Genomic DNA, 20,624 nt, shown 5'->3' with positions numbered 1-20,624 from the left:
TAGCCAGACCAAAAAAGTCATTAATGGCTTGATATCATTTTGGATGGAGGTCTCCAGCGGATGACCTGAGGAGATCTGTCCTTGACCATCTGCTGATTGACATTTTTATCAGTGACTTGAATAATGGCATGGAAGATATGATTATCAAAAATGTAGATGACATAAAGTTTGAAGGGATAGCTAGCATTCTGCATGACATTCATGAACCAAAGAGATCTTGTCAGGCTATACTGTTAGATGGAAACTAGTAAGATAAAATTTAATATAAAAGTCAATCTTATGTTTACTCAAAACGCAACTTCATACTTACAATGTGGTAGATAAACACAGTCTGAAAAAGATTTGGGGTTTTAGTGGACTAAAACTCAATGAGTCAGGTGTATGATATAGTAGCAAAACATGATGGTACAAGGCCTTGTGTTTAAGACTAGGGAGGTGATAGTCTTACTGTATTCTATTCTGTTCAAAACACAAATGGATTCTTAGGTTCAATTACATTATAGGAAGGACACTGCTAAGCAGGCTACCATCCAAGTGAGGACCATCAAAATAGTTAAAGGACTAGGGATCATGCCATCTGAGAAGTGGTTGAAAGAACTAAGGATATGTAAGCTGGAAAAGACAAGTGAAAGAGATAGTCATGATATTGCTCTTTTTTTGTTTTGTTTTTGTGAGGCAATTGGGATTAAATGACTTGCCCAGGGTCACACAGCTAGTAAGTGTTAAGTGTCTAAGGTCGCATTTGAACTCAGGTCCTCCTGAATCCAGGGCCGGTACTCTATCCACTGCACCACCTAGCTGCTCCTGATATTGCTCTTTAAGAACAAGGTCTTCTAAAAGTCTGAGTGCTAAGTCTTTGGGGACACCTTGTTTATAAAGGGCTATCATGTGGAAAAGGGATAAGATTCATCTTTTGTCCCAGAGAGTAGAAATAGGAATGATGGGCAGAATTTGCAAAGAAGCATATTTAGGCTTGATATAAGAAAAACTTCCTAACAACTACATCTATCCAAAAAAGGAATGAGATATTTCAGTATAGCTTTAAAAACTCTCTTGCCAGAGGTCTTCAAGCAAACCTAAGATGACCATTTGTCAAGTATATCATAGGGGGGGAAACTTGTATGCAAGTACAGGTGGAACTAAACGGTTTTAGGATCCTTCCCAACATGAAAGAATAGTACAAGTGAAGTGATTATGACGTAAAATAGAGACAGCCTTACTATTTTCTTCAGAACATGTGTTTAGTAACTGGAAAATAATAAAATACTTTTATGATTAAAAAAAGAACATATGTTTAAAAGCTGCTTAAATTTCTGTTATACTGCAATCTGTATTAAAAGTTTTACTACTATTTCTGTTAACATTTTTAAAAAGTTTATTGGAAAAATACAAATTACCTTCTTACCTTTGGATCATGAACAAATGTATTTCCTTTGGTACCAGGAGGGAAATCTCCGGTAGAAATATACTTCAGACACTCAATGATGGTCTAAATATATGAAAAATAAATTACATAATGTGAGCTATTCAAAATGGACTTCAGTTTTCTCATCTGCAAAATAAGCATGTTGAAATAAGTTACATTTAAGGTTCATGCTAGCTCTAAAGCTATGATTCTATAATCAAATGAGACATTTGCAAACATTTAGCACAATGCCTGGCACATAGTAAGCACCTGAAAAAATGTTTGGTCTCCTCTCTTATAATCCTGTGACAAAATGTTAATTTGTTTACTCAATATGCTAAAAAGTCACCTAACAAATACCTATATCAAAAATGCCTATTGCATGCATAACACTGAATCAGGGGCTATAAGGAATAGAGTACAACATATGGTCCCTTTCACTACACATAGAAGCCACTTTAAAACTTTGTTGAAAGCATTCTTTCAATTTACTTAATTTAGTTCCTATATAAAATGCTTAATAACAAAGTTGTCTTGAAAAAGGCAACACAAGAAATATCACAAGACAGGTTAAATACGACAAATGAGTGGTATAAACAATAAATTCAAGAATATATTAATATATATTGGGTTGTTGTGGGTAAATAGAGGATTAGTGAAAGGAAAGATTAAGAAGGCAAAGGGGTCAGACTGTAGATGGTCTTATATGTGGTATATTTATTAACTTAAGTGGGAAAGACATTGTCTTCTATTATAATACATAAACTATACTTTGTCTGGTTGATCCTATCATTACAATTTCTCAAATCCATCCCATTCTTTTCACTCACATGTCTCCACAAACTCTACCTGAACTATTTTAACAATTCCTGACAGGTCTTCCTGCCTTTAGTGTCTCCCTTAATGTACCACACTAATCACATGACTCTCCTGATCAAATACTTGGTTCCCCACTGTCTACTTACTAGATTAAGTCAAAATTCCTAGCATTCAAATCCCTCTACAATCTAGGTCTAACCTGTATTCCCTGCTTTACTTTACAATATTTCTTTCATACACACTACAAATTTCAATATAAATTTAATGTGTATTGTAATTATTTCTGTATATCTTGTCTCTTCACATTTCCCTATTAGATTATGAGCTGCTTGAATTCAAGGACTACGTCCTATTCATCTCTGTATCCTCAGTATCTAGTAATCTTTGAAAAGAGTAGGTACTTAACTTGCTGAACCAAATTTTTTGATGGAATAAGGTTATTCTCATACTCACATCAAAATTTTTAACTTAAGCTAGCCTTATTCAGTGCCACACAAGCTTAAAAATTGCTTAACTGACAATGTTTCACATTTAATTTGTCTATATTTTATTTCATTATTCTTCTACAACATATATATATAGATTTTTAGTTTATTGTTTTTTAAGGAGTGTGGATGCTAAGCTAAAGAAAAAGTACAATCACTTAATAAATGTTAAATAAGCAAGTATCAGGCCAAAGGGACTATTAATTATCTTGGTACATATTATTCATTCATTTATAAAGGCCTTTGTTCATAAAACCCTGTGACTCAGATGGGATAAGATCATAACTAGAGATGAAAGAATCCTCAGGAGCCTCGTTTTATGCAAAAGGAAACTGAGATCCAAGTGTCAACACAAAAAAGTTAAATGACTGATTTAAGATCCCACAAGTAGTTTTAGAAGTGGGATCTAAAGCTAAGTACTCCGACTGGAGTCAGCACTCTTTGCTTGTACTGAAGTACTTAGAGACAATCTATAAGAAAATTTTTCTAGTTTCCTAAATGAGCAGGCATTCTTATTAAGGTCCAAGAAAATAAATCTTAGATGAATTTTATGTTTTAAAATAATAAAACACTTTAAAAGATTAGCACTGCATTATTCATTTTCATTTTGGGAATTTTTTTCCCCCCAGAATCTAAACCCTCAGCTTGGATTGAAAAAACCTGAGATGGTGGGGCAGTTAGGTGGACCTGAGTTCAAATGCGACCTCAAACACTTGACATTTACTAGCTGCGTGACCCTGGGCAAGTCACTTAACCCTCACTGCCCCACCAAAAAGAAAAGGAAGAAAAAAGATAAAACCTGAGATGGCTTATCAGGTCAACCCCCCCCACCCCCACCCCCAATTCAATAAACTCCAGTGGCTTCATGTTGTCTCCAGGAGGAAATACAAAATGCTGCTTGGCCCTCAAAGTCCTTCATAACCTAGCCCCTTCCTACTTGTCCAGTCTTCTTACACCTTATTTCCTGAAACTTATTCTTCAATTTAGTGACACTGGCCTATAGGCACTCCATCTCTTTGTATCCTCTCTGGCTGTTCCCCCATGCCTGCTATATATACTCTCTCCCCCAACTCTGAATGCTCCCTGGCTTCCTTTAAATCCCCAATAAAGTCCCACCTTCTATAAGAAGCCTTTCCCAATCCTTCTTAATTCTAGTGCCTTCCCTGTTACTTATTTCCTATTCATCCTGTATATAGCTGGTTTTGTATATATGTTTGTATGCTGCTGACCCCATTAGATCATAAGCATCTCTATAGCAGAGATTATCTTTTGCCTCTTTTTGTATCTCCAACACTTAATAGTGTCTGGCACACAGCAGGTGTTTAATAAATGTTTACTGAATGATCAAGTGATCTTGACTACAGGATAGCATGGAACCAAAGTGTCATGGAACTTAAGTGAAAACTGGCCAACTTTTGTCCTATCACTCAATAAGACTTACCGTCTTGCCTGCACCATTGGGTCCAACCAAAATTGTTAAAGGACTGAAGAAAGTGATAATTTGCTTATCCTTGTCCTCTATTCCAAAACTCCTCACACCCATAATGCTCATCTTTTCGATCTTAGCCATGTTTTCATTGTTTTTTCTTTTTTCAATATCAAGAATTTGGATGACCTACGACAGAAAAACATTTTTATTTTATTTTGGGAGCAAACTTCAGCAGCTTCTAAGGATAATTTCTACTGTCCAATAGGTTGAACGGGCGATTGTTCTGCTTTGCACCAAGTTCTACATCTGTGATTTAAGGTCAAACCAATGGAAGAGGCTCCGTTTGGATTAGAGCAGAAGCCTTGATGGTATAGAGTGGTACAACTGGCCAGTCAGACCCAACCACCTTACACCTGACCCTGCAGCTCATGTAGAGCTTCAGACTGGGGATGACTGAGAGGGAAGGAGGTGGGAAGAGGGGATGGAGAAAGGGCGGGATAGTTATTAGCTGGGATCTTGTAGGTGGGCCCTGGGGAGCTGAGGGGACGCAGGTGGGGAAGAGGTGGGAAGGAAGGGGATACAGGATAGGAGAGATGACGACGTAGTGAGGAAGAGATGGGGGGAATGTAGTCAGGGCTAAGGGGATGGGGAGAGGTGGGGAGGGGAGGGAAGACATGAGGGAACTCAGGGACCATGAAACAACTACAGGAGAGAGCGCAGCCCTAGCGATTGGGGCCCAGCCTAGGACCCCCACCTCCTACCGGCCTGAGGCGGGGTCGGGGGGGGTGGGTCGAGGCAAGAAGCCCCTCCACAAAGCTAGCAACTCCGATACCTCCAAACAAACGCCTTCACTTCCCGCTCGCCTGCGCCCCACCCCTTTCCGTAGCGCAGCTCCACCCTTTCCGGTCCCGCGCGCGCGCGCGCGCGTGTGCTTGCTTCTTCCCCGCCTCTTCTGGGTCGTTCGCCTAGAAAGCTCAGACAGGAAATTCAATCTTTTATCCGCCCCCTCGGGGCGGGGAGGACCCCGGAGGCGGAAACGGCCCAAGCTAGCTAAGGCGACCCACGCGCCGACGGGGGCGGAGCTCGAGGACATTGGGCGGGCTTATGTATCCGGGCCGCGCAGCGCGGCTTCGCTGTGGTGGAATCCTAGGGCGCTGGGAAAGTCTTGGAGATGTGCAGCTGAAGCCCGGATCGTAGTTTGGGGCCTTGCTTTTTCTAGAGGTGGCCTGCGGCATAGCGCCGGAGGACGCCTTCCTGCTCTAGGAGCTTAGAGAGGCGAACGAGACATGGGTAAATATGCTTAGAGCCAGAGATTCGGAGCTGAAAGGTCTCTCAGCCCCTCATTTTACCGACGGGGAAACTGAGGCAGGCGGAGTTGAAGGGACTTGCCCAGTGTCTTGCATACGCAGCTAGTAAAAGTGCCCGAGGCAGAATGCGAACCCGAGGCCAGAGCTCTATTCTCTATGCAATGCGGCCTCTCCAGTTAAATACCAGTACAAGAGTTTAATGGCTTGGCATTTGGAGTAGCCAGGGAACAGCTGCAGACTTAAACCCTGAAAAACTTAGGAACAAGTGATGGATTCTTTTTTTTTTTTTTTGCTTAAACTGGATGGGATTTCATAAATCGTTTTGTTTTCTACCTCCCTAATGCATCTTCCGTGTGCAATGTTAGGAATTGTAGCAATCTTCGTTTGCGAATTATCTTCCTCCATAACATAACATAAACCAGGCCAAACAGAGCTAGTTTCTGATACAGGAAACGTCTTTGTGCATTGAGGTTAGGCTATGGTCAGCAAACAGAACTTAGGATAAGGATAGGGACTTTGATTTTATTGGCATAAGGAACTTCTGGGTGAGGAAACCCCCTCTCCCAATGCAGATTGGCACTTGTACAATTCTATGAAGCCAGGGACTGCTCTAGCTAAACATTGTCTCTCCCATCCTCATTCATGGCTTTGCATCAGGGCCTAGGTGTTTAATAAATATCTAGTAAATGAATACAATGGCTCTAGATATTTTTCAGTTTTCTTAGCAACCTCCCAAGTCTGCCACTTAAAACATGTATGGCCTTGGGGCAGCTAGGTCACGCAGTGGATAGAGCACTGGCCCTGGATTCAGGAGGACCTGAGTTCAAATCCAGCCTCAGACACTTGACACTTACTAGCTGTGTGACCCTGGGCAAGTCACTTAACCCCCATTGCCCTGCCCCCCCCCCCCCAAAAAAGAAAACATGTATGGCCTTAAACCCTCCTGAGCCCTAGTTCTTCATCTATAAAGTAAGGATGCTGAACTAGATGGCCTTGGAGGTCTTTTTAAAAATTTTAAAGCCATGATCTAAGTTCACCCTAAAGATTGGACACCTGATAAAATAATAATATAAGCTTTCCTCTTTGTACCAAAAAAGGTATCAGTTGAATTTTCTTACTGCTTTTGTGCCTGTACCCAGAGGCTAATGGAAAGAACATTTAGCCTAATTTGATGGGCATGAGTAATAGTAATAATATTAGTAATGCAATTAAAAAATAATTCTTTTTTATTTATAGTTTGGGGTTCCAATTTTTATCCCTCTTTCCCTCTCTCCTCCCTGAGGTAGCAAACAATCATATATGGTATATGCATGTATGATTATGTAAAACATTACCATATTTGTCATTTTGTACAAGAAAACTTGATTAAAAGAAAAAAATGAAAGAAAGTGAAAAATAGCACGCTTCAGTCTGTTCCATCAATATCAGTTCTTTCTTTGGAGGTGCATAGTATGTTTTATCAATACTCCTTTGGGATTGTCTTAGATCATGGTATTGTTGAGAATAGTCAAGTCATTCACAGTTGTCCATCAAACTATTGCTGTTGGGGCAGCTAGGTAGTGCAGTGGATAGAGCACTGGCCCTGGATTCAGGAGGACCTAAGTTCAAATCCGGCCTCAGACCCTGAACAATTACTAGCTGTGTGACCCTAGGCAAGTCACTTAAGCCCAATTGCCTCACCAAAAAAAAAAAAAACAACAACAAACAACTATTGCTGTCTCTTTGTACAATATTCTCTTGGTTCTGCTCACTTCACAATACATCATGAAAAATAATTCTTTACCTGTACTTAGAATCTGCCTTATGTTCCCATTTTAATTATGCTTTATGACATAAATATAGATGTAGATGTAGATGTAGATATGAAAGCGGCAGCATGCATAGGGTTTAGAGACATCCTCAAAACCAGAAAAACTTGGGTTAAAGTCCTGCTCTAGGCACCTTATAAAGACTAAATTGCTGAGAAAGTGCCGACTTATATTAGTGGGGGGAGTTTTCTTATCCAGAAATTCCATATACCAATGAAATTACAGTCCCTATCTTTAACCTGTGTTCTATATTCTAACTCAATGCTCTAAGATGTTTCTTGTGTTGGAAACAAGAAGTCGTTCTGACCTTTTTTTATGATAAAGAAAAATAAATGTATTGGTAGGTGCAAATTTAACAAAACTAGCAGAACTGGTTTTCAGAGATACCCAAGGAAGTTGATTTGCTCTTGATTGGGTTCCTAAGATGAAATGCTTCCTGTCAAGAGATGGGACTCTATTTCATCCACACACGGATAACTGTTTTGCCTGTCAGCTTCCAGTGTGGACTGTCACACACATACCTTTATCTTACTCAACCAGCTGGGTTGTATGATTTCATACCAAATTACTCTTTTCTTCCTAATGTTCCCTGGATTATACTTAAGTAGTAATTTGAGTATTAAAATTAATTTGGGGACTCCTGTGGCTCCCAGCTTAGGATCTCACTAAAAACCACCTCCCCCTATTCCCTGAATTTGTGGATTGTACAAATATCACTAGAATGTCCATGCTTATTTAAGAATTCTACCCAAAGAAATGATGAGGGGGGTGATTTCAGAAACACATGGCAAGATGGAAATGAACTGATGAAAAGTGAAGTGAGCACTGGAAGATCATTGTACACTGTTAACAGCTTTAGGCCAACCTGATGATGAGTCTCTGAACTTAGCTGAGCCACTCTTCAGTTAATAGACATAGTTACTCACCAGGCATCCATACACTTTAAGTCTTTCCAACTTAATAAGACCTGCCAGAGCTTGTATCCTGTAGGCATAACCTTCAAGAACCCAGGGTCACCTCCATGTCATTCTAGCACATGCCATGGAGCTACTATTCCAGCTCTCCTCAGGTGAAGGCTGGTACATCTTCCCTCAGGTAGCTCTGAGGCATTGGAGAGTATCTTGCTAATGTTCAAGCTCATATGCTCCTGCTGGCATGCCACTATGATTATCAGTGATAAGAAATAAATTAAAATTTTAAAAGACAGACTTCATTGAATTTTAGGAACAGGTATTTACTATGAAAGTAAATTAGGGACAGCTGGTATAAAACAGCCCCCAAATGTCTGTGTCATATTTTTCCACCAGTACATGCAGGGGAGTCAAGGGGAAATGTGCAAAGGGGGTAACAGCTGCTGCACTTCCTTTAACTGGAATCCTCATACCTTAAGTATGGGGTAGCTTTTCTTCTGGGCTTCTTTTTCAGAGTAGGGTCTGTTCACTTTCTTTTGTCAGCCCCACATTACCAATTGCCTAAAGTACCTTTCAAACTGGATCTCCTGGATATATCTCACTCACCATGCCCCAAACAGAATTCATTATTTTTCTCCTTAGACCTTCCCCTCTTCCAAACCTCCCTATTTCTTTTGTTTTTTGGAGGTTTTTTTGGAGAGGCAATTGGGGTTAAGTGACTTGCCCAGGGTCACACAGCTAGTGTTAAGTGTCTGAGGTCATATTTGAACTCAGGTCTTCCTTACTCCAGGGCCGGTGCTCTATCCACTGTGCCACCTAACTGCCCCTTCCCTATTTCTTTTGAAGGCACTACCATTCTTTTGAGTCTCCTCAGGTTTATAACTTTGCCATTATCCTTAACTCTTCATTCTCCCTTACCCCAAACATCCAACCAGTTGCTAAATCTTGATGTTTCTTCATTCACATCTCTCCCATCCATGTTCTTCTCCACATTCATACAGTCTGGGTTTCCTGTTTTACCTAGAATCAAATATAAACTCCTCTTCACATCCATGACACAACCTTTCTAGTATCACTGGACATTCTTATGCCTCCCATATTCTTGTGATCCCCCCAAACTGGCCTTCTTTCTCTTCCTCACTACCTCCTATCCCCCTGCCTTTGCACAGGTCATCTCTCAGTTCCTCCTCACTCTTGCATCAGAATCCTTCTCTTCCTTAAAGTCACAGTTGAAGAATCACCTATATGAAGTATTTTCCCCAATCCCTTCAACTGCTAGTACCCTACCTTTCAAATAACCTTGTATTTAGTTAGTTTGTTTTTATTTATATAGCTTGTCTTTATAAGGGCAGCTAGGTGGCACAGTGGATAGAGTGTCAGCCCTGGAGTCAGGAAGACCTGTGTACGAATTTGACCTCAGACACTTACTAGCTGTATGACTCTGGGCAAGTCTCTGTTTGCCTCAGTTTCTTCATCTGTAAAATGAGCTGGAGAAGGAAATGGCAAAATACTCTAGTATCTTTGTCAAGAAAATCACAAATGCGGTCACAAAGAGTTGGACAGGACTAATCAATAAAAATTTATGTTTTTTCTTTATATTTCTTTTGTATATACTTATTTATGTCCTTGCTGTTTAATTCCCCCTTCTGCCCCTCACACCTACATTAGAATGTAAGGTCTTTTTGAGTAAGGGATTTTTTTCATTAATTTTATTTGCATCTCTGCTTCTTAGCACAGTAGCTGAAATATATCAAGTATTTAATAAATATTTGTTGATTTATTGATTGATTAGGAACAATCTCCCAAAGCAGCAATCTAAATTTTAATGTCTCTGTAATGGAGGCTTCATCAGGGAAACCCTGTTCAATTGAGTCTCCTTAACCCAATTGATGAAGGTACAACATAAAAGAGATAGGCAGTTGAGACAATAAAATGTAAGGGTTTACCCCTTTTAAAGTTTGACTTTGTCTTTGAAGTTTCCCGTTGTCCCTGTAAGGGCTTTTCCCCTTTCTGATTTTAATTGACCATTGTAAAGGAAATATAGGAGCAGCTAGATGGTACACTGACTAGAGTGCTGGCTCTAGAGTCAGGAAGATTCAGCTTTGTGAGTTCAAATCTGGCCTCAGACACTAGCTGTGTGACCCTAGGCAGATTACTCAAACATATTTGCTTCAGTTTCTTCATCTGTAAACTGAGCTGGAGAAGGAAATGGCAGATCACTCCAGTATCTTTGCAAGAAAACCCCAAATGGGGTCATGAAGAGTCAGATATGACCGAACAGCAACAGATCAAAAAAGGAAGTATAAAGGAGAGTTTATACTGCCTTACTTTCTTTTAGAAGGCTCGGAGATCACAGTAGAGTGTCCTTATAGTATTCATGATGTGTTGCCTTGGCCACATGCATTGCTTACATGTGTGCCTCTCTACTTGTGTACTTTATATGCCCATTTCCCCTACTGTATGTATTTGTAGGACATTGCACCCTTTGTTTATGGTGAGTGTATCAGGGACCTGCTTTGTAATGATTGTTACAAAATATTGCTATGTCAATTCAACAAATGCTTTCACTTTGAGCTAATTATGGATGGCAAATTAATATGTTGGAACTTTTTTAGCTATCGTTTTAGAAGTGTAGTACCATCTTAGGTTTCTTTGGTACCTTTAACCTGGAATAGTCATTTTCCCGGGCACCCATTCTATGAATGAAAGTTGGGGGGAAGATCAGAGAGGCCACTGCAATTGCATCATTAGAAATTCATGATTTTTATCTCTTTCATTGTGGAAATTTAGTCACAGGACTTTTTTCTCCAGTACTTTAGGGACTGCCTGAAGAGGTCACAGAAACAAATTTACTCATTAGAAACTTAATTTTAAAAACATAATGTCATTGAAAGATAGGCATGGTTTCCAGGTGCTTTGTCCTCTCTCTTCCCTTTCCCCTCAGCCACCATAGCACCTTCAATAGTTTGATCTTTTCTCACCAGGAGTCCTTTCTGATAACAGTCCTTAGTAGATCATCTTCTAAATTTAATTGTCACCCAAACAATGGAAGTTTGCCTGTAAACAAAAATGGGAGAGGAAAAGGATCAAACTCTACATTAAATGGCTGTCACTAATAGGTTATCATTTGCTTCTGAATGGGTAAAGTTGTCTAAGCTCCCTTTCTCTTTATATCTCTGTTGCTGTGACACATATCCAGTGAGCCCAAACTAAGCAAGGTACTATTAACTAGTATGTTGAATGACAAAATCAGAATCCAAAAACATCTTTACAAGCTGGAAGAGTAGTCTAAAGCTTACACCATAAAACGGAAAAGAATAAAGCTCTCCACACTGATTTTTAAAAAGAGGCATGATTCATGTGTAAAATGCCTAGAGTTTTTTTAGTGAATTGCATGCTTAATAGGAGTCAGCAATATGATATGGCAGCCAAAAAAGCTAATAACTTTAATAGACTTTAAAAAAATATATTTTTCCAATTGTAAAAACAATTTTTAACATTTAAATTTTTTTAAAATTCCAAGTTCTCTCCCTTTGTCCCTTTCAGGAACAAATACACTCCTCCAGACTAAGGGTGGCACCCTGTGATAGACTCTTCTAAAAGGGAAATGCAAAAGTGGTTGACAAACATTAAAAGATGAACCCTACCTCTCTCCCGCAGGAATGAACAGTTTTCCAGACTTACAGCATCACTTTGTAATTGAGATGCCCCCAGAAGGTAAATGCACTTGGGATTACTAAAGAGTCAGACCCCCAACATGTCATCAGATATCTCAGTGTGATGTAAATGGGGTTGTCTGTACCTTCCATGTGTAGTCTAATGCCTGGCTTCTTAAACTGTGGATCACAATCCCATGTAAGGTAGCCTAACTGAATGTGGGAGTCATGAAAAACTTGGCAACAGTAAAAGATTATGTATACCTCTTTTATATGCCTATATGCCTGTGGTCATATAAAAATTTCTTGGGGGGGGGGAAGGAAAGGGATTGAGAGTGGAAAATGTTTAAGAAGCCCTGGTCTAAAGGAGTAGGCGACAAAGGGGAGGTGCGATAAATCTGGAAAAGAGAAAACTTTGAGGGGACTTCATATATTTGAAGGACTGTCATATAGAAGAGAGATTGGCTATTGTATAATGGAAAGCCGCTGAACTTGTAGTCAGAAAAGATGTTTGTTGGATGTCCAACTTTGATCTTTATTAGCCTTGTGGTCATGGGGAAACACTGGGGAGAGAAGTCTTTTCTCTCCAGTTCCCAAGGTAGTAAAGGAAAACCTGGGTTGCCTCACAGCCAACGGGATACTAATAATTGAAAGTTAGACCAATGTTTCCTCTTTGGGGTAACTCCTCAAAAGATGCCTGGGGCTCTGAGATGTTTGTGGCAGCCTACCCTTCTGTTAAGATGTGGGAATATTAGATTTCTGAGCCCGCAGGAATTATTGGTTTCCTCTTCAACTGCCCAACTCTAGACCGGGCCACTCACCCCACAGATCTTGAAGCCTCAAAATAATGACAAGCTAAAGATTCAATTTGTCCCAGAAGTTTTCCTAGTGTAAGGGCTAAAATTCTAGCTATACTGTCTAAAATATCTAATGAGTGGTCGCCAATAAATTATAAGCTTTAGCAAGAGTTAGACTTTTAAGCATTTATTAAGGAGAATAAGAATTTGGTAAAGAGAGAGACAAAGGCCTACATTCATCTGTCTATTAAAGGGAGAGAGCATTTCTAGCTCCCTTCTCCACCAGAGTCCTCAGGAAAAGAGAGAGAGTCAGAGCGCCAGGCTCCTTCTTCCTCCCACCAGCAAATGTCACTTCCTGACACCAAAGAAAAGACTCATGGTCTTGCCCTCAGAGACCTTCACCTCATGGCAGAGCTTTTCTATAGTAAATCTCCAGCAGGTGGCATCATTCCAATCATTACACTAGGCAAGGATTATGAGAAACTGAAAGAGAAACCGCCCCAGAGAGGAGAGAGGAACATGAAACAAGTTCACTTCCTTTCCTAACTTGCAAAAAAATAGTCAATATAATTGCTGTCACTGGCAAATACCAGTCAGAGCTACTCTGACCAAGTGGTCACTGGCAGACCTTATACGGGAAGTAAGAGCAAATCCAGACCTCTCAACTACCTATCCAACTAATAGGGAAAATGTATCTAGAAAAAAGAGTTTGTGTGAGAAAGATGTAAGGGCTTTAGTGGGCAGCAAACTCAACATGTCAACAGTACAACATAGATTTCACACACACACATAGAGTTAATACTATGCTAGGCCATATTGAGAGGCCTAGTATCCAGAACAAGGGAAGTGATAGTCCCACTGTACTCTGCCCAGATTAGACCACAGGTAGTGCATTGTGTTCTATTCCACATGTAATATTTTAGGAAGGACATTCATAAATTGGGACGTGTCCACAAGAGGGCAACCATATATATTGGTGAGAGGCCTTGAGACTCATAAAAGGATCCATAAAAGAATTGTAGATATTTGGCCTAGAAAAGAAAAGACATAGGGGAGACCTGATAGCAATCTTCAAATGTTTGAAGGACTATCAGGTGAAAAAAGAAATAGACTTTTTATACTGGGTCCCAGTGGGTGAAAATTGCAGAGGCAGATTCAGGTTCAATGTAAGGAAACATTTCCTGTCAATAAGAACTATCCAAAGGCAGAATGGACCATCTTGGAAGATAATGGGTTTCCATTCACCAAATAAAGGTCTTCAAAGGGAATCTGGGTGACCAGTTGAGAATATTGTAGAGGGAATTCCTATACATGCTATACTAGATGGCCTCTGGAGTGTCTTCCAACTCTGAGATTTTGTAAATTTGTAATATCCTAGAATTTAACAGGACCTATCTGCCTTATGGGGTTGTTGTGAGAAGCAATTGAGATAGTATTCTAAAAATGCTATATATTAATGTCATCTGTGACTATTCTGCTGGACTTCAGATGGAAGAACTTGGGCTAAGAGGTGAAGGATGAAATAGACCGGCTCAAAAAGAAGAAAAATTTCCTAACAATTGGAACATCCAAAAATATACTGTGTTGCTTGGGATAGATCGTAAGTTCCCTGTCACCATAGGTCTTTCAAACAGAGGCTGCATAACTATTTTCCAGGATTTGGTGTCAACAGGACTCATGATTTGAATATAGATTAGACTAGATGACATCTGTAGACCCTTCCATCTCTATGATTTAACATCATCTCCACACTTCCATACTCCTTCCAAACTAATTTTTTATAACACATATAAAACCAAGCAGAACTAAAATTTGTGGGTGAAAAGTTCAGTGATAAAAGATTTCAGTCAAGATAATGCTGGCATTTTAGATAGCATCAATACCAGCCAGTAATATTATTTTTAGTGTCATTTCTTAAAAACAGAACAAAACCAAACTAGGTAAAGCAGTGGATAGAGTGGTGGATTTGAAAAACAAAATTCAAATCCTGCCTCAGACATTTATTGGCAGTATGGCCCTGGGCAAGTCGCTTGGCCTCAGTTTCTTCATCTATAAAATAGGGATAAAATAACACCTTACAGGGTTGTTGTGAGAATAAAATGAGATAATATTTGAAAAGCACTTTAGAGACCTTAAAGCATTTTACTTCTTTTCACCTCTAGTTTCCTTTCACATAACTTTCTTTTTGTTTGTTTTTCATTATTTATTTATTTTTGGTGGGGCAATGAGGGTTAAGTGACTTGCCCTGGGTCATACAGTTAGTAAATGTCAAGTGTCTGAGGTCAGATTTGAACTCAGGTCCTCCTGAATCCAGGGCCAGAGCTTTATCCACTGTGCCACCTAGCTGCCCCTAAAGCATTTTATAAGTGCTCACTATTATTTGTTAATAACTTCAAGCTTAATAAAATATAGTTGCCTTCTAACCAATTTTCCAAAGTCTTTTCCTTTACTGTCTTGGTTGTACTTATTTCCCTTTTGGAACCTATTTGACTCCCTACATTGGCTGATGTTGCTTTTTTACTGTAGCAACACTTTGGGGGTGACCAAGGACTGCAGGGATAGTGGTTGTCTAAAGGAACAGTCTTCCCATTCCTTCATCCTCAAGGAGAGGGAAGGGCTGAAATCTCTCAAGAGGCAAAAAAATAAGTAAGTGTACTGAGGGGAAGCTATAAGGAGCCCCAGAAGAACTCCCTTGATCACTGGTCATGCTAGAAAAAGGATAGCGTCCTTCCTAATCTGGTTTCAGCCTGCTTTGCCAAGTTAATTTCACATTTCTACTTATGTACACTCTAGGCTATAGCAAACCTTACTTAATTGCTATTCCCCCATGCTCCATCTCCTGAGTCTGCATCTTTGCCCTGGCTCTACCTCATGCCTGTAATGCTCTTCCTCCTCCCTTCTTTCCCTGAGAATCCCAAGCTCCTTTCAAGACTCAGTTCAAATTCCAAATCTTGGAAGAGACCTTTCCTGATTATTTTACTTATTAGTGCTGCTCCACCCCCTTCCAATCACTTTGTATTTTAAAAAAAAATCTGGTCTGTGTTTATCTGTAAACATGTTGTTTGCCCCCAGTAGAACTGTTGTTGTTGCTTGTCATTCATTCTTTTTTTTTTTTTTTTTTTGGTGAGGCAATTGGTATTAAGTGACTTGCCTAGGGTCACACAGCTAGTAAGTGTTAAGTATCTGAGATCAGATTTGAACTCAGGTCCTCCTGACTCCAGGGCCAGTGCTCTATCCACTGTGCTACTTAGATACCCTGCTTGTCATTCATTCTTGAAGAGGACCATGATATTGGAAAGATATCATGACTTATACTGAATTGGATTTAAGTGAGGGAGGGATGTGCAAAGTCACCAACCTCATTCTCTCCTCCAGAGCCATCTGGGTTCAGTGGCAAGACATACATCAAGACGACTAAAGATGGCCCCAGATGTTTAAGACAATTGGGGTTGTCACTTGCCCAGGGTCACACATGTAGTAAGTGTCTGAGGTGAGATTTGAACTCAGGTCCTCCTGACTGTAGGGCCAGTGCTTTATCCACTGCACCAAGGGCATGATACCCCATCCATAGCAGGTACTTCATAAATGCTTATTGATTGATTAGATTATTGAGATATTTCAAATCATTCTGATCTTAAGGAGGCAAATTTCTGATTTTAGGAAGCATAATCAAAGGAGGCTAGGTGGTATAAAAGAGGTTTGGGTATGAAAGAGGTGGCATGAAATAATGGACAGAGATCTGTTTTTGGAGCCAAGAAGACCTGGGTTCAAGTTCCCCCTGTGATACTTTCAGGCTGTGAGGCCCTGCTAACTTTCCAGTTCTCTAGGAAATGCTCTAAGACTGAGATATGGAGGTGATGCCAGCCTGGGAGTTTCCTCAGCAGTATTGAAGTCACAGGTCTTGTCCCTATCCCTACAAATCATTTTAGTAAAGTTAAGAAAGAATTTTATCATTTTACGAGGAGATAAAAGCAAAACAATTAGAGGAGAAATGGAAATGTTAAGTTCCATGATGTACCCCTATTCACAATTCCCTATCAGTAGCAAAGATCACTAGAAATTATTCATTTCCTCAAAGAGAGAGAATAAATTGGTTGGGGATAAAGCCCAGTAGTACATGCTTTCTTTGCTGGAGATTAACCTTGAGCACTTCAGCATGATGAAGATGCTTGTGTGCCTTCTACTGCTGGCTCTCTGTGCAGGCTGCACTTACGGGATCGCAACAGGAAATCCAGTGAGCACACTGGTGGCAGAAACTCTATCGCTAATCACAGCTCACCGAACCTTGCTGATAGGCAATGGGGTAATTTTCAGTTTATTTAACAGATTCTTTTTAAGCAGTGTCATAATTTTGGTGGTTTGCTTACCATTTATTATTGATGTTAATAATGAAATAATAGAATATTTTCGAGAAAAGTTTTGACAATTACATCTAACAACTAATAACTAAAGTCACTCTATTGCCGGTCACAAGTGCCAAAGAACTCAAAAGATAACACTTGTATTTGCTTTTATTTTTAGACTCTGAGGATTTCAATACCTGATCCAAAAAATGTAAGTGTTATTATGGTTAATGAATGATCATTGAATCTGTAAACAAATGTCATAGCTATATAATATAAAATAGCAAGTACTGCCTGGAGTTAAGTACTTCAGTAATCTTCTATATTTTGCTTCTCTCATGGTTTTAGGATTATGAAGGAAAACTTTCTAGTAATTGTTTGTAATTGAGAGGCACCCTAGATAATAGAAAGATGACCTGTCTTGGAATCAGAAAGTTCCAGTTCCAGCTCTGATACTTACTAGCTGTGTGACTGTGGGCAAATCACTTAACCTCTGAATCTCATTTTTCTCATCTGGGCTGCCTCATGAGATAGTGAGCACTACCTGTCAGGGATATCTTACAGCAAATTCTTACATGGCATTATATGGCCACCCTGATCATATTTAACTCTGAAATTCTTGTGTGTGTGTGTGTGTGTGTGTGTGTGTGTGTATGAGAGAGTGTGTGAGAGAGAGAGAATATATATGCACATGCAGTTTTCTTTGTATCCCCAATGCTTAGCACAGTGCTAATAGTATCTTACTATAGTATAGAAGCAACTTATAAATGCTTGTTGATTGACTGATATTTTTCTAGAGTACTTACCCATGTATTGATTTCTAACAGTCTTAGTGATTTAAAGCTACATGTGTTACATACACATATGCATCTTAATGTAAATCATGACAACCTAATTGAATTAGCCATATTTAAGTTTGTCATTATTATATTAAAATTATAAAATGTATTATTTTCAACAGGCTATGTGTTAGCTATAATTTGAGGAATGGGCTTAGCAAAACTCTGGGGAACTGTAAACAGTGCCAAATGAAGCATATATTTTAAAATAAGTATTTACCCCTTGATTGCTGGTTTTTTTCTATGCTTCTTTTTAGCATCCGCTGTGTATTGAAGAAATCTTCCAGGGAATTGAAACACTGAAGAACCAAACTGCTAAAGAGGATGTGGTAGAAACAATTTTTCAAAACTTGTCTTCTCTAAAAGAATACGTGACTGCCAAAGAAGTGAGTTGCAAGGATCAATGATATTTTGTATGATTGTGGTCTGAGAAGGGACAGCCTCTAGCAATCCTATTTGTTCCTTTTTCAGAAACAATGTGGGGGAGAAAGAAGAAGAGTAGAGCAATTTTTGGACTACCTGGAAGATTTTCTTCAGACAGTAAACACTGAGTGGGCAATAGAAAGCTAAAATGAAAAGAGAGGCTGTGCTGGACTGATTTGGGAGAGGTAAATGAACCCTGCCTGCTGGGATGGAAGACACTTCCACAGTTCTTCTAAAACAAATGAAATCTTTTGGTTGTCACAGACATTTTATGCAAAACAGAATATTTTTATTTTTATGATACTCTTTGTGATTTCTTCTCCATATATATGTCCAACTGAATTTTTAGAAAATTCTGGGAAATGGATTAATTCCTCTAAAAAAAAATGCTCAGTCAAGTGGTACCCAAATGATACATTCTGACCCAGTGTGACTTATTGTCTGACAATTTTATCTGCTTGCTTTCTGCTCCCAAATGCAACTATGATGTCTTTTTCTATTTGGTGTTTTCCTCATAGCTTACACATTCAATGACAGCAACCTTGGCTACAGATTGTGTGGCATATGAGGTCTCAAGAAGTTACATGGTCAAAGTTAATTTATTATTCACTTTGATATGTTTAAATGTAGGGCCACTTGGCCCCTTACTGTTTGATTGTGGACTTGTTACTCTGTGAACTTCAGTGTTTTTATGTGTAAAACAATGGGATTGTAAAGTAAACTAAAATAACAGTAAAAAGAAATGCTATGGCGGCAGCTAGGTGGCGCAGTGGATAGAGCACTGGCCCTGGATTCAGGAGGACCTGGGTTCAAATTCAGCCTCAGACCCTTGACACTTACTAGCTGGGCAAGTCACTTAACCCCAATTGCCTCACCAAAAAAAACCAAACAAACAAACAAAAAAAGAAAGAAATGCTATGTAGGTAGTCACAATGACTAATCTTCCAGATAAGAGATGAGGAGAACTCTTCTCTTTCTTTAGAGAGGTAGGGAACTATGGGTGTGCACTATCAGAAGTGACCAATGTATTGGTTGTTTTTACTTAACTTTATTATAAGAGAAGATTCACTGGCCAGGTGTGAGGGTATGTGTGTGCATAAATATACCCAAAAATAAATGTTACAGAAAAAAGCATCAATAAATCTTTAAAAATTAGATGTTTGAGCTAAATAGAAGCCATTTACTGTGAGTTCCCTCTTCTCCCCTGTTCTACACTTCTAAATCCCTTGATATCATCCCCACTTTCTCCTTCTATGCTGTGGTCTCTAATGGAAAACTGAACCTGTTCCTCACCAAGGCCAACCCCAATGCTTACTGTCTGGAACTAAATACTCTGAGTATCTTCTGTATTTTGCTTTTTTCCCCTTATTGGTTTTAGAATTATGAAGAAAAACTTATTAGTCATCCTTTTTTATTTTTTAATTTATTTTATTTTTAATTTATGGAATAAAACAAGCATCTCAATAGCTTAGTATAATAAAAAGATTGCACATGTAACTGAAAATCTGTAATGTACAACTTGCTATTCCTTTTAAACATATAATAAAGTTATTGTGTAAATTTCTTTTTCCCCCCTTTTTTGTCTTCCCCGTCCTAATTGAGGGGTCACCTGGTCTAATGGAAAGATCATTTGTCTTGCAGTCAGAAGGCTTAAGCTCCAGTCCCAACTCTGGATCCCATCCTCTCTAATTTTCAATCTGTCCCTATTTTCTGGTCCTTTCCCTGCTACCTATACATATGTCCAAGCCCCTCTAGCTTTGAAACAAAAACAAAAATAAGACAAAATTTAAAAATCACCCTTCGCCAGACCCTGTCATCAACCGTAACTGTCATCCTGTATTTTTCTTTCTTTCTCAGACTTCTAAAGAAACTGTCTGCATTCTTTGTCTCCACTTTCTCTCTCTTCATTCACTCCTTAGCCCTTTGCAATCTAGTTTTGTACCTCATCACTCAAATCAAAATTACTCTCTCCAAAGTTAGCAAAGATTTCTTTTTTTTAAAAAGTGAATTGTTAGTTTAATGTGATCAATGTTTCAGAATATTGTGTGAGAAGGTGAAAATTCCTGGATGACAAATTGGATTCCTATAATCTCATCAGATTAGGGAGCTCCTTAGTGAAGAAACTCCTTCTACTAATGTGAAAAAGCAGCTTCCATATGAGTTGGCAAATTATATTATTTCAGGAAAACATGGCTCATGTAAAGAACAAGTAAGTTATCCTGGATCACATAGTATCTGTCTTTTTTTCTGATTTTTTTTTCTTTATTTAGTATTTTATTTTTCCCCATTTATGTGTAAAAACAATTTTTAACATCAATGTTTAAAACTTTGAGTTCTCTCCCTTCCTCCTAGGTTACATATGTGTAAACACCTAAACATTTGCATATTAGACATGTGAAAGA

At 39.0% G+C, this 20,624-nt stretch overlaps 2 protein-coding genes across 4 annotated transcripts in view; one reads left to right on the top strand and one right to left on the bottom strand.

The window, feature by feature from the left end:
- RAD50 (RAD50 double strand break repair protein) overlaps positions 1-5,080 on the bottom strand; it is an 82,731-nt gene extending 77,651 nt beyond the window's left edge. For both annotated transcript variants that reach the window (XM_043988684.1, XM_043988685.1), the window contains exons 1-3: positions 4,971-5,080; positions 4,151-4,324; positions 1,406-1,489 (exon numbers count right to left, since the gene is read on the bottom strand). In XM_043988684.1, coding sequence (XP_043844619.1) covers positions 1,406-1,489; positions 4,151-4,279 — 213 coding nt within the window. In that variant the 5' untranslated portion in view covers positions 4,280-4,324; positions 4,971-5,080. The remainder of the gene's footprint in view (positions 1-1,405; positions 1,490-4,150; positions 4,325-4,970) is intronic.
- Positions 5,081-5,221: 141 nt separating this feature from the next.
- On the top strand, positions 5,222-19,620 carry IL5 (interleukin 5). Of its 2 annotated transcripts, none has more exons than XR_006354986.1 (4): positions 5,222-5,428; positions 11,825-11,881; positions 17,139-17,171; positions 18,057-18,134. XR_006354986.1 is itself a non-coding variant. In XM_043988153.1 (4 exons), the coding sequence occupies exons 1-4, from the start codon at positions 16,774-16,776 to the stop codon at positions 18,367-18,369; spliced, it is 408 nt and encodes a 135-aa protein (XP_043844088.1). In that variant the 3' UTR covers positions 18,370-19,620. The 2 variants fall into 2 exon arrangements, 1 of the variants encoding a protein (XP_043844088.1); XM_043988153.1 differs by lacking the exons at positions 5,222-5,428; positions 11,825-11,881 and adding exons at positions 16,774-16,920; positions 18,271-19,620 and having other exon boundaries at positions 18,057-18,185.
- The last annotated feature ends 1,004 nt before the right edge of the window (positions 19,621-20,624 follow it).

Source organism: Dromiciops gliroides, chromosome 2 (assembly GCF_019393635.1).
Source record: "Dromiciops gliroides isolate mDroGli1 chromosome 2, mDroGli1.pri, whole genome shotgun sequence".
In the NCBI taxonomy this organism is placed as follows: domain Eukaryota; kingdom Metazoa; phylum Chordata; class Mammalia; order Microbiotheria; family Microbiotheriidae; genus Dromiciops; species Dromiciops gliroides.
The sequence above is the reverse complement of the archived record's forward strand: the minus strand, read 5'-3'. Positions and strand labels throughout refer to the sequence as shown.

Coding starts and splice junctions, on each gene's coding strand:
- IL5 (XM_043988153.1), top strand. CDS start 16,774: ATGATGAAGATGCTTGTGTGCCTTCTACTGCTGGCTCTCTGTGCAGGC. Junction 16,921..17,138: donor CCTTGCTGATAGGCAATGGG/GTAATTTTCAGT, acceptor TTTTATTTTTAG/ACTCTGAGGATTTCAATACC. Junction 18,186..18,270: donor AATACGTGACTGCCAAAGAA/GTGAGTTGCAAG, acceptor TTCCTTTTTCAG/AAACAATGTGGGGGAGAAAG.